We start from the raw sequence: 21,064 nt of genomic DNA on the forward strand, positions 1-21,064 counted from the left end.
AAAGACTGCATACAAAGAGCTCAGTGGCACCTTAAAGATTTCAGCAGGTGTTAAATCAATTGAGGTTCTCAGTCAGACAAACCTTGGCTAGTATGTAAAAAAACTTATATAAAATGTATGTAGCCAACATAATCTAAGCTCAAAGGTCCATTTACCTGCTTTCACGTCATTCAGTTGCATCTCATGCTCTTCCTCTTCAAATGGAAATGGCTTGTGTTATCACGTAACTTAAGTGCTGAACATCAACTTCATTTCCACTCAGGTCACATGATAACAATAAAGCCAGCCCCATTCACTGATGAAGTCTGTGAGATGCCGTCGACGGGCCTGAAAGTTTGTAAATTGACTTCTGAGACCTTTGAGCTTAATTATAAGGATAAGAGACAAATTATGTCATTCTTAGAATTTTGACACACTTTAGAACACAGTTCTTCTCTGAGTAGCTTTTTGCATATTGGCCCTCATTCATTCATGAATGTCTAGATGGCGTAAGGGAAAGCCTCTAATAAGCAAGTGGTGTGAGCACAGAAGTAAAAAACCATAGACACTGTATTGGTGTCCTGAATGAGAAGCTTTTACTGTAAGTTTGGATCCTACTTCCAATGTTAATTACATTCATTGTGTCAAGTGTGGGCTGGAGGCTAACCCAGCATGGTTGAAGGTAAAAGCCCTGGCCGTACTGTTACTATTGGCAATAAGTTTATGTTTACCTAGGTTGCAGGCTATGTGCTCCTGATCACAGTGATATAGCACATGATAAGACAGCTAGATACATGATTGATTCATTTGAATGGAAAAGTGGTCTCTGACTTTTGGACCCTAGAACATGTCACAATAACATAATAGACAACAGCTATAAACAAACACAAATAAACATGCTACAAAGTGTGTCAGAACCTCCAATCACTTGGGGCTGTCCACGGTAACAAGGAATGGGACACAAATACTTGAGAGGTTTTCCAAGAAAATGATTCTCTCATGAACCTTAATTTTTTCAGCTATATGATTGAAATGATTGAACTATTTCCCCATCCACCTTTGAAAATATGGGGGTGAGGAAAATTTCCAGTGTGTTAAAATTTGTCTTTTGGTTGTGATCAACCTGAGCATCAAAGATTGTTATATGGCTGCAGTGTAGATTCAAAACAGAAGAAAACTGCAATTCAAGTTCAACCTTAAAGGGGACATATTATGCTTTTTGTAATTTTCTGTTATTTATATACTGATGTTGGATGTCTACGTTAAACATGGTCAAAGTTCCAAAACTTGAGGTTTAAGTATGTAGAAATGCTTTCTGCACGGGCTTCAACCTGCTCTGAACATTTTTTTTACCTTTCCAATGAGCTGTGCATGCCCATAAATGGCTGTCCATTTTATAGCCTTGGTCGCTAAGGTTTTTCCATGTGTTGTTTGCATTGTCCACTCTTATATTTCAGATCGGATTCGGGTTTGAACATGTATGGATGCATTCGAGAAGTTGACATTTTGAGTAAAAAACGAGAAATAGTTCAATCCTACTACTATAGTTTGTTGCTTTTTTTTTAACTTAACCCCTAGAGCTGGAGGAAGTCCCCTGAAGGGTGGCTTCAAAGAGTTGGCCAATCAGATTAGAGTGGGCTGTTCAGGAGGGGGGCCTTAGAGAGACAGGAGCTGAAACGGTCTGTTTCATGCAGAGGCTGAACTGAGCTGGTGCATAAAGGTCCAGTATAAGATAAATAAGGAGTTTTTAACTGTAAATCATGCAAAGATATTCCAGTAGAGCCACAAGATTAAAAGTGTCTTAACGTCTTTGCCGTACAACTTAGAATTCCAGGCAAAAATGTCGACTAGTTAGAATTGTGCTCCTGTGTAATAAGGGATTATTACTGACATTTCAGCTGAGCTCTCCTGCTTTTTGTTTCTCATATTTTTGCTTAAAATAATCCAGCTCCTGTTGGCTTGTTTACAAACTCTCTGACTGTTGGACTACTCGTGTTAGTTGCCCATGTTTATCTTGGACCTATTTTTAGTGATGTAACCTTATTCCAAGATCTCAGCTTTTATTTTGTTGAGTATGAGATAATACCTGATAGAAACGATGGCCAGAGCTATGAACATAAAACCGATGTGGAAGATGCTTGTAGAGGAAACTTGACAGTCTCATTAGGTGGTATTAAGGAATTTATTATCTTTTCCACGGTGATCATTAACTGCAAAAACATACATGCAATACATACAAACAAAAAGGGTATACACATGTTTGTTTTCCAATAATGACTTACACAAAGAAAAATTGATAAAGGGCAAGAATGTTTTGAATTGGTTTAAATGTGTGCAGCTCAGGTTCAGTCCAATTGCCTGTGACTCTGTGTTGTCCAAATGTTGCATCTGGTCATTAAGATCAGATGCAACATTTGTGTGTATATATCCCTTTAAGGCCAGGTGCTACATTTGCGTGCTTTTCTGTTAGAACCGGATGCGATGTGAGCATGTTTTAGACGTGAGCATCGTTTTCAAGACAGATGAAATACACTGATGAAATACATCATGCTTCACTGAAATACACGTGGAGAAGACAAAATGCATCATGAGATATTTTTTTTGTTTTGTTTCCGTGTTGACAATTTTGTCAAGTTTTTCATGAAACCCTCATTTCTTAGGAGGTTGTTTTTAAACAATGCCTTAAGTTCTAGAATTTTTTTAGAGGGTGCCTTAGGTCATAATGGGTTAAGGAGACAATGAAACATTCACAGGTGGTGTGTCAGTCATTAAAATTCACTGTTAACATAAACACCCCACTAACAATTTTCTCTGGGTGGCTGCCTTCTTTTTTTTGTGTGTGTGTGTGTGTGTGTGTGTGTGTGTGTGTGTGTGTGTGTGTGTGTGTGTACTAGGAGAAGACCAGTGCTCTTTCTCTCAGTAACGTAGCAGGAGTCTTCTACATCCTGGTTGGAGGTCTGGGTCTGGCCATGATGGTAGCGCTGGTAGAGTTCTGCTACAAGAGCCATGCTGAAGCCAAAAAAATGAAGGTACGTTATCTTTTCAAACACTAATTTAAATTCACTTTCGATCTTAACTATAATTAGTGTTGCAGTAATATTATTAGTACTACATCTGCTACATATAGGGTTCTCATTAAAAATAACTATCTTAATAATAAATCTTAATCTGAGTTTGTGTGACGCTTAATGTTGCAAGACAAACTGACAAATATCTTCCTGTTAGAAAAGCATATATAGTATAAGAAAATGCAGGCCAGTGTTTTTCATGATAATAACCATATGGGTAAGGTAATAAATAAACTTATTTGATTTTATAGGTACAGCTTTGTGGATATTAGTATTATAAATATTCCAAAAAGATCACATTTTTGAGGGGCTAAAGGTGCTTGAAAACTCACAAAAGCTTTGCACATGCGTCAGACGTGGTGAAAAATTATATATTTTATGGGTCGTGGGCATGGGTGTGGCAAAATGGCTCCATAGCGCCCCTACAAAATTTCAAAGTCAGAGCCCCCACCATTAAATTTGATGTAGTTGAACAAAATTTGGTAGGCACATGTATCATGTCCAGACTTACAAAGAAGCTGCTTGGAGCCATACCCTCAGTCCAACAGGAAGTCAGCCATTTTGAATTTACTGTGGAAATTTTTCCATTTGCAGGTGTTGTACTTTAACAAACTCCTCCTAGAGAATTAACCAGAGGGTCTTCAAATTTGGTTGGTGTCATCTAAAGACCTTTATCAAAATCTTGAGTCTTCATGGAACGCCCTTGACCAGTCAATTAGCATATTTCGCCATGAAACCATATTATGGACAGAGGAAGTTATATTTAACTCCGTGCAATATCCGATATTCATGAAAATTCATATGCATGTCAAGCCACATCCAATAAATTTATTGCTTTATTAATGAGCCACTTATGTAGCACTGCCTAGTGGCAACAGGAAGCAAGCCTTGTGCTAAAAAGTTCCTTTGATTTACATGAAATTTAAAGTGTGTGGTCTACATTTGATATGCAGCAACATAATGTACATTTACTGTGTGTTTCTAGTAAAGTGGACACAGGAAGTGATAGTTATCTCCTACATGCAATGTCCAATATTCATGAAAATGTATATCCCTGTCAGTTGCCCTCTGGTAAATGAAATGCTGCTTTGTGTTGCTCCGCAATAACAGCACTTTGACTGCAGTGCGCCCTGACATGCACAAAGGTGCGAGGGCCCGATCATTGCTGCTTGCAGCTTCAATTTGAGGTTATAGTTTAAGGTGCTGTTTAATTTTGCATTACTTAATACTAAGAAGTGTTTCTTATCTGAGTCTACCCTATTTAAATCACAAGGGTATACAAAATTTTAGAAACACCTCTCAGCAAAACAATACAATTCAACAGCAGCACAAACTACAGCCTCCAAAAATGACCATAAAGTTGAATCAATACCTCTCTAAAGGCCTGGAGCGTCAAATGAGGACCCAGCGACGAAAATTGTTTTCTCTGCAGCCGAAAAAGAGAGAAATAGCGCAAGCCAGCTGAGCACGGGCGAGCAAGCGAGAGAGAGAGACAGCGCAGCGGTGGTCGAGGAAGGAGAGCGAGCGGTAGTGAGAACAAAACCTCTGAATGAGAGAAGTAAAACGTTATATTCTGATAATTTCACGGCAGTCACGATTTAACGCACAAATAAATAACCATCAAACAGTCAACAAATGATTCACTGTGGACACAGACGCTCTTAGTTTCAGTTTCATTTTCCTCCTCTGCATTTCTCCTTTTCATTCATTCATTACATCCAACTAGTGGTTAATACAAGGACAAAATGACAAATTTGTGTTGGTTCAAAATGGCTGAAAATCTATCTAGGCGCAAATGGGCATGGTTTATATGGTTACATTTGTCTGAACCCACAGAATCCAGGAAAAAAAGAATTTTGTGTATGAGACTTGTGGTTCACAAGTTATAGGCCTAAAACATGAAGTTTGTTGTTATAGCGCCACCATCTGGCCAATTGGTAAAAAAATTTTGTCTGAGTAGTGGGTGAGATTTCCAACCAATCTGCCAAGTCTGGGAACTGTCACTGTTACGGTTTCTTAGACCCAGATACTTTAAGGGTGAGAAGAAAAATAAAAATAAAAATAATTATATAATAAATAATTCTAACAGATACAATAGGGTTCCAGCAGCTTCGCTGCTTGGACCCCTAATAATCCTAACAGATACAGTAGGGTTTTGTGACCAAACTCTTCATAATGAAGGAACACCCAGTAGAGCGGTGTGGCTCATTGACTTATTTTTAATAGTTTTTGGACAACAATGGCTTTGGTTTAAGCTTTGGATATGCATAAGCATGTGGACTTAACCAAGCAACCCCCATTTGTATTACTTAAATGGACTGTACTTGTATAGCACCTTTCTAGTCTTCCGACCACTCAAAGCGCTTTTACACTACAAATCACATTCACCCATTCACACACATTCATACGCTGAATGGGTACAGGGGCTACCATGCAAGGTCCCAACCTGCCCATCAGAGGAAACTAACCATTCACACACACATCGGCATGTGGACTGGGGGAGCCGGGAATCGAACCGCCAATCTTCCGATTAGTGGACGACCCGCTCTACCTCCTGAGCCACAGCCGTATATATGTAGAGAGATGTTAACATTGGAAAATAAAAGCTGCAAAGCTGTCCATTATCTTATTAGTTTGAGCAGATGAAGGGCAGATCTATTTTTTTTTACCTGTTTTTCCTGTTCTACAACAAAGCGTTCCTCACAGTCATTCATTCTTCCATCAGTGTAGATGAGTAGATTTTCTTAGCAGATGTAGAGGTGTGTTTTAAAAACACCAAATTACTTCTTACTACATGAGCTGTGTTGTCTTTATCTGTATCATACACTTGTGCCTAGCCTGGATTCCACATTCTGGTTCTGTATATCCAAATAAAAGTTTTCATCTTCTATGCTCGCTTCAGTCGGTATGGTCAGCTTTATTGTACTCAGTCTGTGTGATAAATGGTGGATATACAGGTTGTTTTAGAGGAGCAGACCGAGTGTCAGAGCTGTGGCTCTGTGCTCTGATTTAAAATAACTCTCTGATCAGAGTCACTGTCAACTCATTGCAGACCGTATTGGATAAAACACGTCCAGCTGGTTTTAGCCTGTTGTTTGATTTGTGGTGGATGTACATGTTTCAGCTGTTTCACAGTCAGCATGCAGCTCTGCATTTCCTTCTTTTGACTGCAGACTCTGATGCTACTGGCTGTTTGCAAAGTATGTGTCTCTGCTGCACTTGGTTTTTACATTGAACAAAATGTTGAATTGCCACTCTTTTAGCATTTACCTTTTATCTATCTGGTGTTTCTAATGCTCCTTATGCTCCTTCATACATCACCTTACTGCTTGTTCTTCATGAAATTAGGAACAACACTATTACTCTGGTTAGGACCAGATGGCATGTTGAGCCCCTTTCAGACATGCAGCCCTTTATGTTAAGCTGATGGCAATTTAACATGCTGGTCTCATGACTGAATAAGCACCCTGGTCACTTTTATGTAAAAGTCACAACGGCAATCATACTAGGTAGGACCCACAGCACAAGTCTGAGTTGAATATTCTCAGATTAATGTAAAGGCTGAGGAGCACAAGATAAAACTTTATCTTTATCATACACTTGTGCCTAGCCTGGATTTCACATTTGCAAAGAGAGAAATGCACATCAACATCACTGTAATAAATTCAATATCTCAATCATCATATCTTATGCACAAAATTTGTTTAATGAACTATGAAACACTGAAAGAACCCATTTTAAGGCACTGAGGAGATCTATCTTCTCATATCAGATCAGTCAATAAAACTATTTTTCCCTCTATGTTTTCAGTTTCATTCATGCAAACTGCTGACTAGATTAATACCCACATACTCAAAGCCTGTGAACAACCCAAAAAAAGTCTCCTTCCTTGCTGTCATAACATTTTAACTCTCTCTCTGCTTCCTCTCGTGCACCAGCTTCCAAATATCACTCAAGCATTCTCTCTTTCCATTAATGTCTTGTAATGCCTGAATGAAGCCATGACACAGAACATGTAAAAGTCACCTGTCTGAATGACAAAAAGTAACCACTTTAACAGATGAAGCCAGGAATGTTTGATATTCCATGTCTAAAAAGGGCTGAACAATCACCCCAGCACCCTGTAATCCTGCAGTTCCCACAAGACACCCTGAGGGACAGTCAGACCTCTTCTCCAAATCTGCAAACCACATGTATTCTGCATGGGCCCATGACCCATCTACTGTCTTTGCAATAGTAAAGAGTGGTTCCACTCTTTCATGACCAGTATGGAACCCCAACACTCTTCCTGTGTTCAAGATTAGACAATCAGCCTGAGTTTACTTGCCAGCATCATGGTGCAGGCCTTATGCAGTGTGATACCCTTATAAGTGGAGCTCATGCTATATTCATGTTTTTAAAGTGGGAACCATCACCCCTGTCTGCCCATCTGAAGGTATCATCGCACACCAACATGCAACAGTTGACAGCTCTGCTTCATCCTACACCAGACTTTCATAAGCTTATGGCCACACATCTGATCATACAAAGTTCATCACCGATCATTGGTTTAATGTGCTCTGGTGCCAGGTACACATATCAACTGCCCAAGGATTTTGTGTACCCAGGTGATCCTGGAAGATGTGTTGTTTGAGCAATACCCAGCTGCTGGTCCAGACTAAAAACAATTCAAACACTTAAATGGATAGGTATCTTTGGAATACATCAACCTTACCCAGAATATGCTAGAGCATGCCTGCAGGGGGAGCTCTCTGGTTCATAGCTCACACTCAGGATAACCCACCTGGGGCCTCTCCCATGTGGGCCAAGGTCTGGTGTGCTGACACTCTGGTGGCAGGCAAACAATTCTGACCCCAGGCTGCAAAAATTGACTCCTGGCATCTTGGAATCAAGCAAGAAGTAATTTGAAACTCTTTTCTATTTATTATACTTAGTCTTAATGCAAGGGGTTAACAGGAGAGATTTTGATTTATAGTTGAGCATTGAATTTCACCTGTTGATGTCATTACTGCAATGGATTGAAGTGTACATTATCAGGCCATATCATGCTTTAATTATATTCCCCATAGTAACAGTGTTTACATTCTTGTATTTACTTTGTGATACATAGCAACAGTGAGCTACACATATACTGCATACATACCCATTTAGAGGTAACTTGTAACATTATTTTGCCATGTCTCATTATTGAATATAAGACTATTGCCACAGAAGGTCTGCAGTGTAAAGGCTTTGCTAGATGTGTGTTACTGAAAAGAAGACTACTGTGAGTCTTTCTTCAACTTCCTTAACCCACAAGAACCCGGACCCATTTCTCCTTAAAGGAAAACTATGGGGAATATAAAACAGACCAAATGGACCACAAGGAACACATTTCTGAATTTTTTTTTTAAATTCTACCTTCAGTGTCAAAGATCTGTAATGTAACATATATGTCATAACGATATTTCCCTAACTTCTTTTATATCAATTTGTTCAAGAAATGTGGTCAGAACAGGTTAAATGTAATACAGGACATCTTATTAAAGCATCAGAATTGTTAAATGAGTTGAAACCTACCTTTAGTAACAAATTTTAGAAGTGATGTCATGGGTACACAGATTCACACATTGTCACATGACTGCACCATGTTCAATAGATGTCACTTAGGGACTTCATGAGTCAAAATCAAGGAGAAAGCTGTATAAGGAATTTTCCAGAACATTGAAAGGGTTGGTGACACCTGTGTCACCATGGGTTCTTATGGGTTAATGTTACCTATGCTCTAAACAATCTCCACCAGCATTGGAAACTTGAAGGAACGAATACAAGCTCGTTCCTATTCACAGTTCTTGCAGTCCCCACACGGTATCTCCATAGCCTATGACATAACCTCAGAGCCTCTGCACATAGCCATCAAGCTATGGCAGAGGTATACACCCTTAATTCAATGCAGGTATAAATTCCTAATAATTCTGGAAGGGAAACCAGAGGTTGATATTGTGACAATAGGGCTGCAACTTTTTATAGATTATTTTCTTGATTAATCATTTGGTCTATAAATCATTGGGGAACACAGAAAAATGCCCTCCAAATGCCAGTGAAAAAAATTCTAGTGCTCAAGGTGATGTCATTCGTTCTTTCCTTTGGTGTTAGTGTTGTGATCTTAGAATTATAAGGTTCTATCTGCATTCTCAGTGGTTTTGAGATATTGAGGTTCAAAGTTTTGACATCCTTCTGACTGTCATATAGTTCAGTTCTCTTTTGTTTGTCAAAATCCTATCACATTTCCAAATAGAACCCTCTAACTCTGAGAACTCACTTTTTGTTCGGAAAAAGGTTTCATCTTTTGAGGTTTCACATGAAGCACTTACTTTGTTGCAACAAAGGAGACAGATTAGTCTTAACTTGTTTTAATACACATAATCAATGTATGTACTGCTGAAGGAAGTTAAGTTCTGATTTAAGATATTTGGGCAGAGATAACAATTTAGCTGCATGTTTTAAATTTAGACATAACAAGGCAACATTTGGTTTTCAGTGACAGATTAGAACTGATAATACAGTTCATAAACAAACAAAATTGAAGACAATTAGAACATTCAAAAATGTTTTTTCTTTTTTTAAGGTCTTTTTTTATATTTTCAACATGACATTTGGGCCTTGGAGTACACACACATACTGTTGCTATTTACTGTAAACAAGTAAATTTTACTACGTTTTGATTTAATGCGTAGACGTACCTTGAAAGGCCACAGCTCCCCTGTAATGCAAACCTATGTCTTATGCAATTATCTACTATTGGTGCGTCATCATTGTTCCACAAGCACAATCAGTATATTAATAACAATGACTTTATTTGTGTTATGAAGGTGGCAGCCAACACCTTGTCGTCCCCCCAGCACACAGGAAACTACACACACACTCTGTCCTCTCCTCAACATGCCCCCAACTTCAACCTGCTGTCCCCCAGCCACCAGCCAAACTACGCCACCTATAAAGAGGGCTACAACGTTTACGGCATTGAGAGCGTCAAGATCTAACACGGGTAGGAGAGTGATGATTGATGGCTAAAACCTTCCGCACTTCACAGTCATAGACAATGTTTAGACCATGGATTTGCTCGAACAAACAAAGCTGCATGAAACTGCATCCATATTATGGTGATGCATAGCAGCTTCAATGGCAAACTGCACTTTCAATGGCCCTAATTGATTTGATTTAATCTGAAAAATTCACTGTTGGACAACATTACTTTTTTAAACTTCATGCTTCCAATTTTACTTTTTTTGATTACTGTTAATTACTGAAATTAACCATTTCCAGCACAGATGTTTCACATTAAAGTCCTCCAGTACCTAAAGGGCATAATTCTTCTCTTTTCTGGTGAGCTTTTAATATGAAACATTTGTAGGTGCTGGAGGTAATGTCAAAGTGATTGAAGATCACATCTCTTAACAAGAGAAAGTGAAAGCAGCAGAGTGGTGAGTGTGACATGTCTCTGTCATACTTGCAACACCATTAATTAGAGCTGTATAGAGTGACATATACATTCTGCTGAATTCACAGTGTTAGCCATTATAGTACGGGTCTTTTTTGTCCAGCTTTAATCAGCTGACTTTTATGTATAGACAGAAATACAAGTAGGATGCAAATCAATAGTATGACTTGACAATAGTATGACTTGTTATGAAATGACAAACCACAAGTGAACATGTCACATCATAGTTTTCAACAGTATAATTTCATTAATATCCATGTACATGTAATTGTTTGCTAATCAAAAAACAACAACAAAGAAAACAAACAAACAAACAAACAAAAAAAACCCAATGAGATAAAAGTTGCCATTGATGTTGGCTGGCATTGCTAAATGGTATCATTTACTGTATATTTAGTGCATGATGTGAATGCAGCTATTGTTCTTGATAAACAATAGTATCATTGAGAAGTAATAAAGTTTAGCTTAACACTGCATACAAGGTTCTGGTCAAAACTGTCTATGGCTGTGATTTTTACTTTTCTTTGTTATCTCATTTCCCAACAGCTTGATCACCTCCTCTAACCCTTTTTTCTCTCCTCACCTTGTCCTTTCCTCTTTACTTGTCCTACCTTCTCTGTACTCCACTGTCTTCCACTCCTTCCTTCTTGCCTCTCCTTTCCTCCTTCTTATAAACTTCCACTTTCCCCATTTGAGCTTTTTCCTTCCCTGATCCTCAATGTTTTCCTTGTTTCTCCTATTCCTCTCTTTCTTTATTTCTTTCTAGCCAATCATCCTCTTTAATGGACTGCCTCATTGACCAATCATTACCATCTGTCTTAATGTCAGCTTTTCATTACGCTGCCCCATGAATTCATTTAAGAGATGGGATGATTCGGACTGGTAGCATCATCAAGCACATACATTTGCTCTACAAAGGTGTCCATACCCTGTTAAAATACCACTGTTCCCTTTCAGTTTATTTTGTATAACACATACCATATGGAATAGCATGCCCCCATGTGGCCTAATGACACCTCTATTTACGCCAAAAAGACAAATAGCCGGTGGGGACATTTGTGAGGCCCAATCTACATATTTATACTTCTGTCACCACAGGATTTGCTCAGTTCTTGTACTCTTCTCCTAACTAAGAACACCAGACTCTACAGAGTTAAGTAGCCACACCTAGTTGGAAATGGACCAGCACAAAGTCCCATCTGCCTGTGGACTGGGGGTTGGCTGAGCCCAGGTCTCAGCTCCAGCACTGAACCCTGTAATGGTGGGTCACATTTGTGGCCTTTTGCTCTGTCCTTGGATCACAGAGTCCACTGACAGCCAAGTCAAGATCAGATAACCATAGACTACATCCCCTACCACAGTCTCCTAAGACTCCTAAGAATTCCCCTTCTTGCACACTAATGCACTGCACTGTTGTCCCAGGTTGTAGACCTTGGTTTGAATTTTTACGGTTTTTCAGGTGACCAAACCGGTTGTTTCCAGGGCTTATAAATTGTGCTTTTTTGTGCTCAGAACATTGCAGGTAAAATAAACCAAATCAATAAATATATATCAGAAGTAAGGAGCCTTTCCCCCAATGGTGCTATAGATCATTCGGGTTGTGGTCAGTTCCTGGAGTGGTGCACATAGAGAGAACAGTTGCAATTGGTTAATGGTTACAGTTTCGGGTATGACATCCGTTCATTGTTAATGTCCACAATCAACACGGTTGTTGGGGACGAGGCTGAACAGGACAGTCATACAGGTGGTTCTCCCTTCAGAGGCAAACAAAGGTTGTTACAACCACAATTTCATCATTCCATTTTAGACCTGCAAGTGTCTGAGAACTCACAAGTTCAGAATGCTCACACTGAGGAGTTATTGAGTGCAGTAGGTCTGGGTTTGTGATTGGTTTGCAACAATCAATATCGGAGATGATTATTTTCAGACAGCACTACATCTGAGCTACAGGCAATCTCTAAAGTTTGGATTGGTGGACCATAATCCAAATAACCTAGTATTCTATTCTAAAACTATATGCTACCTGTACTGGGGGTTCACGGTAACCCCTAGCATATAGGCTATACTCTGTTTTTGAGAACCTGGCTCACTCTGCCAGGACACTCCCAGAACTATAGTCGTTTGGAAAGGTGTCATCTGATGCCTCCCTTCAGGTGTGGTGGGCTCTGTGCAACAGTGACATTTTTGGACATACAATACAGCAGTGGTGTCATACATAAACAGACCATGGAGGGGGGGGGGGCACTCGCATACTTCCCCTGTCTCATTCTCTATTGCTGTGGTCCAGTCTTCCTTTTCTGTTACTAAAGGTCCTTTGTGGTTTCTTTCATATAAGACTGCACTGCTCTTTGCTTTGTCTTCCACAATGTGAGTGGATGATCTCCATGTTTTGTGCATCCCTCTTGCATCCAGTTAGCTTTAAATACTTTGAAGGTTACATTACACCTGAATGCACCTTATGTACCTAAGGTTACTGTAATTGTACAGTGTATCATTGCTTTTAAGCACATGGGTGTTTACCCTCTTCCTTTTGCATCTGAGGAGCAGAGGAGGTTGCTCACCTTATGAGTACTACATGCCTACAAAGACTGCACTCAAAGTTTGCATTTATGTGTCCAATTATTCATCTGTTTTGCCAATCTGGGTAAAGCCTATGCAGTGACTTTCCCTGGCTAGCAAAGGTCGTCCATAACCCACTCGACAGGGTGGCATGAGAGCGTCATGGAAGTTGGTAAAAGGGGTATTGAGTGATATTTGTGCAGTAGCCAGTTGTTCTCAATTCCAATGGCTCTATTTTGGCTCTTGAATGAAACAGCCCCCCAAGTGGCGGTTCCATGTTTCTACAATTCACTGTATTGCAGATTTGTCTCCAGAGAGATGGCTTCTCTGTTGGGCGAGTATATACAGTATGTTCCGGATTATATGGGCTGTACCAAGTGACTATAACAAGACTATAACATCTATTTCCTGAGAGGAAGAAGAGGAATGAGGTACAATACCATACTACCTTGCAGCACAACTGGGCTCGCTGAATATGAAGAAGTCTGATAGTGTTGAATGGAACTTGAGATGATGGAATTAAAGTCTGAGAGTACTGACTGAAAATCCAAGAATATGGAATAAAACATTCACTCAAACCTAATGATGGCATCACACTGTGTTTCAGACATTTAATGTAAGTCTGAGCCACACAGGTCATTGCACAGTGTATCGGAATTAATAAGTCAATGGGAAATCTGGTGGCAACAATCCAGTAAGGAAATAATGAACACTTTGGTTGGTGCTTGTATATTCCAGAGCAATACTAAAATAAACCAAAGTATAATAAAGTGAGCATTATAGTGCACAGACTTCTGAAGGGGGCAGTGCTTCAATGAAAGCATTTTTTAGGCTTATAAAGATGTAATGGTTTATTAAAATTAAAAAGACAAATATATCTGATTGACAAGAGCTGTGACACTGTTTACATAGTAAACAGTGTCAGTTGGTAAAGGTGAGGACTGCCCATGCACCTCAAGGTGTAATTATCAGTCTTCACAGTTTGAGCACCTGGTGTGGAAGTTAGTATGCACACAGACTATCTCAGTGGGCTTTTCAGTGTCAACCTGTCCCTTTATTTCCTGATGAAATATACCAAAATAATAAAGAAAAAGGAGATGATCGTTTATATGATGTTAAAGAGGAACTCCAGATGCCAGGTTTTGACATGGTACAAAAGTGTGTGGGGAAAAAAGAATCTCTAGTTCTACTGCATGGATTCTTTGTCCATTGTGAGTCTGACAATGTTATAGGAGTGTAATGCTAAATCTGTGGAGGACTTTCGTTAACTTTCATTCAATATGCTCAAGTATCATTGGATTCATTCCATACATTCTCAAAGGTCATCAAAATGAATTACATTCCTATTCTACATTACAATCTTGCACCACATGACTCATTTATCATCACGTGATTGATAATTATGTAAAGGAATTGTTCGCATCTGTGTGTTAAGTACAGAGATGCAGTCAGGATATGGTTAGCATAGCTCAGCATAAAGACTGGTAACAGGGGGAAACTGCTTGCCTACCAACACCTCTAAAGCTCATTAATAAATATGTCGTATCCTATTTGTTTAATCTTAGAACAGACAAACTTGTTGATGTCGTGACTTGGCATGTTGGGATGTATGTTCAGAGCATGTAGCCAGTTTGACTGGTTTAGTGAGTAGAAACATATGAAACACTAGACCACCTCCTGAAATCACTATCCCACATCTACGACCTATGATGGAAACTGTATCATTTATTTATTTACTGTTTGCCACATATTGTTTTGAATCTCTTGTTTGCTTACACTCTTCACCTGTTTGTAGGGACTGTATGTGGCAAACTGTGTTGTAACCAGAGAAGCTGCGCAGTAGTGCTGGGTGGATGTATACACTGTAAACTCTCAACTATACACTCAAGAAATAGTCACAGCTTGTACTGTAACTCTACACTACAAATTGTAGATTTTACACTTCTGCCTTCAGTCTTTATGCTAAGCTAGGCTAACCACACTGTGAATGCAGCTCTATACTTAACAGACAGACATTAAATTGATATCTTTCTCTAACATATTTTTCCTTTACACAGATGAAATTCACAGATGCTATGCGCTCCAAAGCTCGTCTGTCCATCACAGGATCGACTAGTGAGAATGGTCGTGTCCCAGTGGCTTACCTCCGTCCAGGATTACCCATGAGCCTCAGCATGACTGATCTCTCCTGACCATGCCCAAGCCAGTGCCTTACAGCCAATCAACACACATCCTCCCTTCCCCTCTGAAAGTGAATGGAAATACTTGTTATCTTCTTCGTAGACCAATCACCACTCACCGTGGGTCATCTGCCCTGATTCTCAATCTGGAGTTTAGCCAATCATATCTCTCTGAGGACTCCTGATCTCACTTTCTAACATCTAACCTGGAGAGACTGGAAAGCTGTTGTCCTTCTACCACTTGGCTGTCAAGCTTCAGCAAAGACCTGCCCACCTACGAAGCGAATCATGTGGCCAACAGCAAGAAAGATGGCTGGTCACTCACAAATTCATGAAAAACAATCAAGCACAGTTGACAGTTTTCTAAACTAAACACACATTGTTTCATAGATTTTTGCCATGAAGACTCCTCTTGTATAGAAAATAAGGACAATAGTGATGCTGGCAATAATAACATTAATCAGGGATGTGATCAGGAATTGTGGGTAGAATCTTGGTTAAAATGAGTGCAAGTGCTTTGAACAAAAACTGATGTCCTGAAAAATCACATCCATGAAATAATAGTAATTGTGTTAACAGATAATGATGTTATTGTTGCTAATTGCTTCCCTTATTTCTGCCTGAAAATCCCTAATTAGTAGAGACTTTTACCAGACCCAAGAGATGCATGGACTGGCACACACACACACACACACACACACACACACACACACACACACACACACACACACACACACACACAAACAAACACGTACATACATACATACATACCATGATACACAGGGATGGGCAAAAACAAGTCATAATGTACATTGATACAAAATAATTATACTTGAGAATATGAGAGAATGAATGGGGTGAAAGCAGCACATTAACTGTATCAATTTTCACTGGGATTTATTAATTTTTCAATAACAAAAACTTAAGCCAACAGCATAATTTGAAAAACTCGTAGGTGTTTAAATAAAATGTGCTACACCACCCATTGATAGATTTAATGATCAAACAAAAGCCTTTATATGCACAATTATTCAGACACATGCCTATATATACTGCTTCATTTGATAAGGTCAGTTAGTATTTGGATCTTGGTGGTCTCATGCTTACAAGTTATGCAGTATCCTTATTAAGTTTTGTAGGGTTTTAACTGAAGTATTATTGGAAATGACTTACTAGTTTGTATTTTGCACTTCTTTATGAGTAATAGCTTAAGATTCAAAGTTGTTGTGTTGGCTGTGTGAAACACACAACTCCTCTACCATATAATTGTCAGATAGCATGTAGGAAAAGGGTGTGATGACCATTATAAATTATCAGTTAAATCAGTCAGTTAAACTACTTTTGCTTTTAGTGTTAACAAAAGCTACAGTTAATGCATTGTTTATAGGATATTAACCAGGGTAGGCTCACCCACAGCAGAAAAACGCTGGAGTTAGTCCCCATGAGTGAACACAAGGGCCAGCTGGGGATTAAATCTTGGTAACTGCACAAGTGATTCTGAGTGGTTGATAAATGAAGTTTCACTTGTAGGTGAAAAGAAGGAGCTGGTGACTTAGTGTGTGTAGGTAGAAGCAAGCTGTAGTACAAGCTGTCTAGGTCAACAGAGGGAGTCAACATTCACAGGCACGTTGTCTAAATTGGAGCTTGAATCAAACTTGCAAGTAGAAATGAACTTTGGCAATATCATCATGCTAACCTGGTAAGGGTTATATGAAATTTCAAATGACATTGCATTTGTCGTAAGTTGAGTTCTGCTACCTCATCTGAACATGATGGGTCCCACCAGTGTATCTGGCTTGTCATGGGTTGAAAGGAGACACATGATGCCCGGCGGGAAGAGGTCAAGACAGATCTTTAAGACATAGTACAAGCCGGTTGTGTGTCTCTGGGTTTTGTCATGACATGTAGTACATCAGTTGCTGTATTGGCAGCACTCACAGCCCAGTCACTGTAGTTATGCACATAAGTCAAAGGAAAATAGTGCAGTATTAATTAAAATAGAAGCTATCAGACGTGCATGAGTTGGACAACTGAAAAATGTGCCTGAAACGTGTCTGTTGTAGTCAGTATTTTCAACCAGTGACTATTAGCCTAGATATAAATTATTGTTCTCTCATTCAGAAAATGCAGGTTATGTGAAGATATTTTCACTTGCACAATGATGAAAAGGGAGAGGACAGAAATTGTGGATAAGTGGCAAACAATGAATGCAATGTTTTTTGTCCCAAAAAACAAACACAATATGGCCACTATCATTATATATCGAACATGGATTTGCAAATATCAGTACTTTTGTATTCCAAGGACATGACATGTTACAGATCTCCATTTATTTTTTAGGCAAGTGACTGAGTGTGTTTGACTTACAACCAGTAGTGTGTTTGATAAAGAATGTTGCTGGATGCTACTGCACTACCTAAACACATATTGATATTGAACGAACATCATCTGGGTTATTTCCTCAGACTGGACAAAGCTCCCCCAGAGCCACAGAAGACATTATACAACTGTTTTCACAAGCTAAGGAGGACTAAATTGGTGGGGTGCCCCTTTCAAATACATATGAGGAGTACTCATATGTCAGCCCATCCCTGTCTATAGGTCAACATACCAATACAACACAACAACATATAGACAAATATACCATATCAGCACAAACTGACATATTCATACATTATCACATGATACACACGTCTACACTAACATTTGCACGCACACATGCACATAACCTTGTCACATGAGTTCTGAAGCCAACTGGATTATGTGCCAAACAGACTTAGAACCAATCAGAGCTCTCCATGCTCAGCAAATGGCAGCTGCTGATACTGAAACCTGAGCCAATAGGAGCTCTCATTGCTGTGAGGTGGACAAACAACTGTGAACAAAAACCTTCCTTTTAATTAATATACTGCACTTATCATGGCAATGAAGATGAGGAGGACGACGAGAGTGCGAAGAGAACGTTTGCATGTCACTTTGAGTTTTTTCTTTCAGATGAACTGGACAGCCTGAAGCGTTGTGCCTGGCTGCATTTTAGTGTTTAATAGTAATAAGAATAATATTAACAATATTAATTGCAGTATTAATGTGGTTCTTGTTATGTATAGTGTATGCTTTTAAGAACTCAAGTCTGCTATTTTCTTTCACCAGGAAGCTGTTATTTGTGCTGCTAGTTAGAGGCTAGCTGGTTAGCTGAAAAAGCTTCTTCCACAACATGAGAAATGGCCAAGACGTGATAAATGCCAGGTAAAGTGGAGCTGAAAATGTCAAGGTTTCCACTTCCATTTCTTCTCATGGACTCCATATCATTTTTGCAATGACCACATGTGATAATTATTGTGAGAATTTCCTGGTGTTATCAAAAAGTGTCAATGGCTTATCACAGAATGGCTCTCAAACATGTCAACCATGGAGAGAAATGTGAAAATGGCAGTTAAGGAATGACTCACTTTTGACTTTGCCTCTGGTTTAACTTCATTTTCTATTAAACTCATCAATTTTGACCAAAATCTTGTAAATTGCTTTTCAACAGAGCAAATTAAGTCTTGAATATAAATGGAAATGCCAAACATCTACCACAACAGATGTGACCTGACCAGTTTCAGTATATATAAAACATGGTTGCCACAAAACACTGTTGTTGAAAAAACACAACACATGCAGAGAAAGCGACATGACATAGACTGGTGTGTCCTCTGATGAAAAACAATATTTGGAATAAATTTTGTAGAACAACCTATGTTTGTGTTTTCAAGACAATGGCCATTAGTGAATTATGACTTGTCTGTCAGGAGTAATTGCTCAACAAAGCTTGTGACTTTGACATGGGAGACCGCTGTTCATTTAGCATTTCCCACTGGCAGTGTTGGCTTATTTTAACCATGACCACAATCATTCCCCAACCTTAGTTTAGTTATTTAGTTAGTTATAGTTTATTAGTTTGCAGAGGGCAGTGTGTAGAATGAAGAGCAGTACATAACAATGTGTTTACACAGAAAGTGTTTCAGAGTTGTGGGAAATCAGAGGTGCACAAATTAATTCTTCCTCCATTCTGCTCTACTGTAAAATTGCCCCTGTCATTACATGTAACACCTCCAGTCAGCAGTGATGGAAGAAGGAAGCGGTACTCAGGTCTTTTACTTTAATTTAGCTTTAGTAAAAGTAACAACACCACAGCGTAAAAGTAAAAGTACGACACAGGTCGTAAAAGTACGAGCAAGTATTAGCATTAAAATATACTTAAAGTATAAAAAGTACTGTGCTGCTGAAGGGCCCCTTTCAGAATAGTATGTATCATGTTATTGGGTTGTACTGTAATTATAGATGCATTAATGTGTAAGCATTACTTCAATGTTGCAACTGGTAAAGGTGGGGCTAATTCTAAAGTCTTTATATACTGCTTGGTAGTTTAATCTACAATAATAATAATAATAATAATAATAATAATAATGATAATAACTTACTTATTGATTATATTCTGTATTAATAATTTGAATAAAAGTAACTAATAACTCTTGTTCAAATAAATGTAGTGAAGAAAAAATGACAATATTAGTAGTATCAAATGGAAATATTCAAATAAAGTTCAAGTACCTCAAAATTGTACTTGAGTACAGTGCTTGAATAAATGTACTTATTTACTTTCCATCACTGCCAGTCAATGCCAGAATCAGTGTATAGTTCTGTTTTGTTGAACTAGTGGATGGGCTTGTGGCACAACTGACTTTTTTAAATATCTATGAGAAAGAGTTTTTGAAATGCTTTGACCTGCATTTTTTACAACAGTGTTTACTAGTTTGCAGTCCTCGTCTTTACTGTATTTGCATCTCTTTGGACATAACAGCCACCTGTAGATCAGTAGAATAGTGTAAACCCTGCAAATTTTTTTGATCACTATTAGCGCTGTGGGCAATTTTTTTACAAGTGGGTCTCTGTTTTGTTTGCTCTAGTGGACAAGGGTTTCTGCCAATGGTTTCAAGATTCCTGACTGGCTACCTTTTAAGTTCACTTTTTTAAATTAACCGAAAGCTTTACCTTAAAGAGTAACTACACACCTTTTTTTGCACTACACACATAACTATGTTGGCATATAATGACATGATTTTTACAGCAATACACATAACACATATATATATATATATATATATATATATATATATATATATATATATATATATACACACATGTATGTCTCCGTCATCAACGCCTGGCTCGTCCCGCTGTGGTCTGTCTGCTTCCTCGTCCCAGCTGCACCTTTTCTCCGGTGTATCCACGCTGCTTCAACGAGTAGTCTCCGTCCTCAGGTTCCCACGACCAACTGCAACCGATTTTCTGTGGAGCGAACCCTCTCACATCCGTCGCTCCCTGTGTCTCCAAGTTTCTCCTCTCTGCCCTTCCTTCTCCACCTGCGTTCACCTCTCACACCAAAAATCAAGGAGCTCAGTCCAGTCCGCCAATCCTGAGTGAAGGGGGGTGTGTTATCCAATCACTCACCGGTGTTCTCACTTAGTCCATCACTTGATCAGAGTTCAATGCACTCAGTCCAAGTCAAAACACAATATCAGAAAATATAAAACCATATAAAAAAGCATGCAGGGCAACTCACTAAAACCAGATGCATATAATCAAAATAAGACATGCAAAATATAAGATCAAGTAGTACTACAATTATGTCTCACTTTGACAGTTACATCAAATAAAACAACATAACAGCTCAGATAACTACACAATGTTAAGACAATGATTAGATATCAGCATCCATAACAACCACCAACAATAGAAAGCCTGGAAAAATCTTC

The 21,064-nt window shown here is 38.8% G+C and overlaps 1 protein-coding gene and 1 long non-coding RNA gene across 4 annotated transcripts in view; one reads left to right on the top strand and one right to left on the bottom strand.

Moving 5' to 3' along the window:
* Positions 1–18,933, top strand: part of LOC121884031 (glutamate receptor 2-like) — a 101,081-nt gene extending 82,148 nt beyond the window's left edge. For 2 of the 3 annotated variants that reach the window (XM_042392560.1, XM_042392570.1), the window contains exons 18-19: positions 2,874–3,008; positions 15,144–18,933. In XM_042392560.1, the coding sequence (XP_042248494.1) occupies positions 2,874–3,008; positions 15,144–15,278 (270 nt within the window). In that variant the 3' untranslated portion in view covers positions 15,279–18,933. Of the gene's footprint in view, positions 1–2,873; positions 3,009–9,898; positions 10,075–15,143 lie in introns of all 3 variants that reach the window. The other variant, XM_042392553.1, reaches the window with a different exon arrangement.
* On the bottom strand, positions 2,822–4,489 carry LOC121884213. The gene is made up of 2 exons (XR_006092315.1): positions 4,420–4,489; positions 2,822–2,988 (listed from the first exon to the last, which is right to left on the bottom strand). It is a non-coding gene; the product is annotated as an uncharacterized LOC121884213 (long non-coding RNA).
* Positions 18,934–21,064: the final 2,131 nt, after the last annotated feature.

Source organism: Thunnus maccoyii, chromosome 2 (assembly GCF_910596095.1).
Source record: "Thunnus maccoyii chromosome 2, fThuMac1.1, whole genome shotgun sequence".
Lineage (NCBI taxonomy): Eukaryota > Metazoa > Chordata > Actinopteri > Scombriformes > Scombridae > Thunnus > Thunnus maccoyii.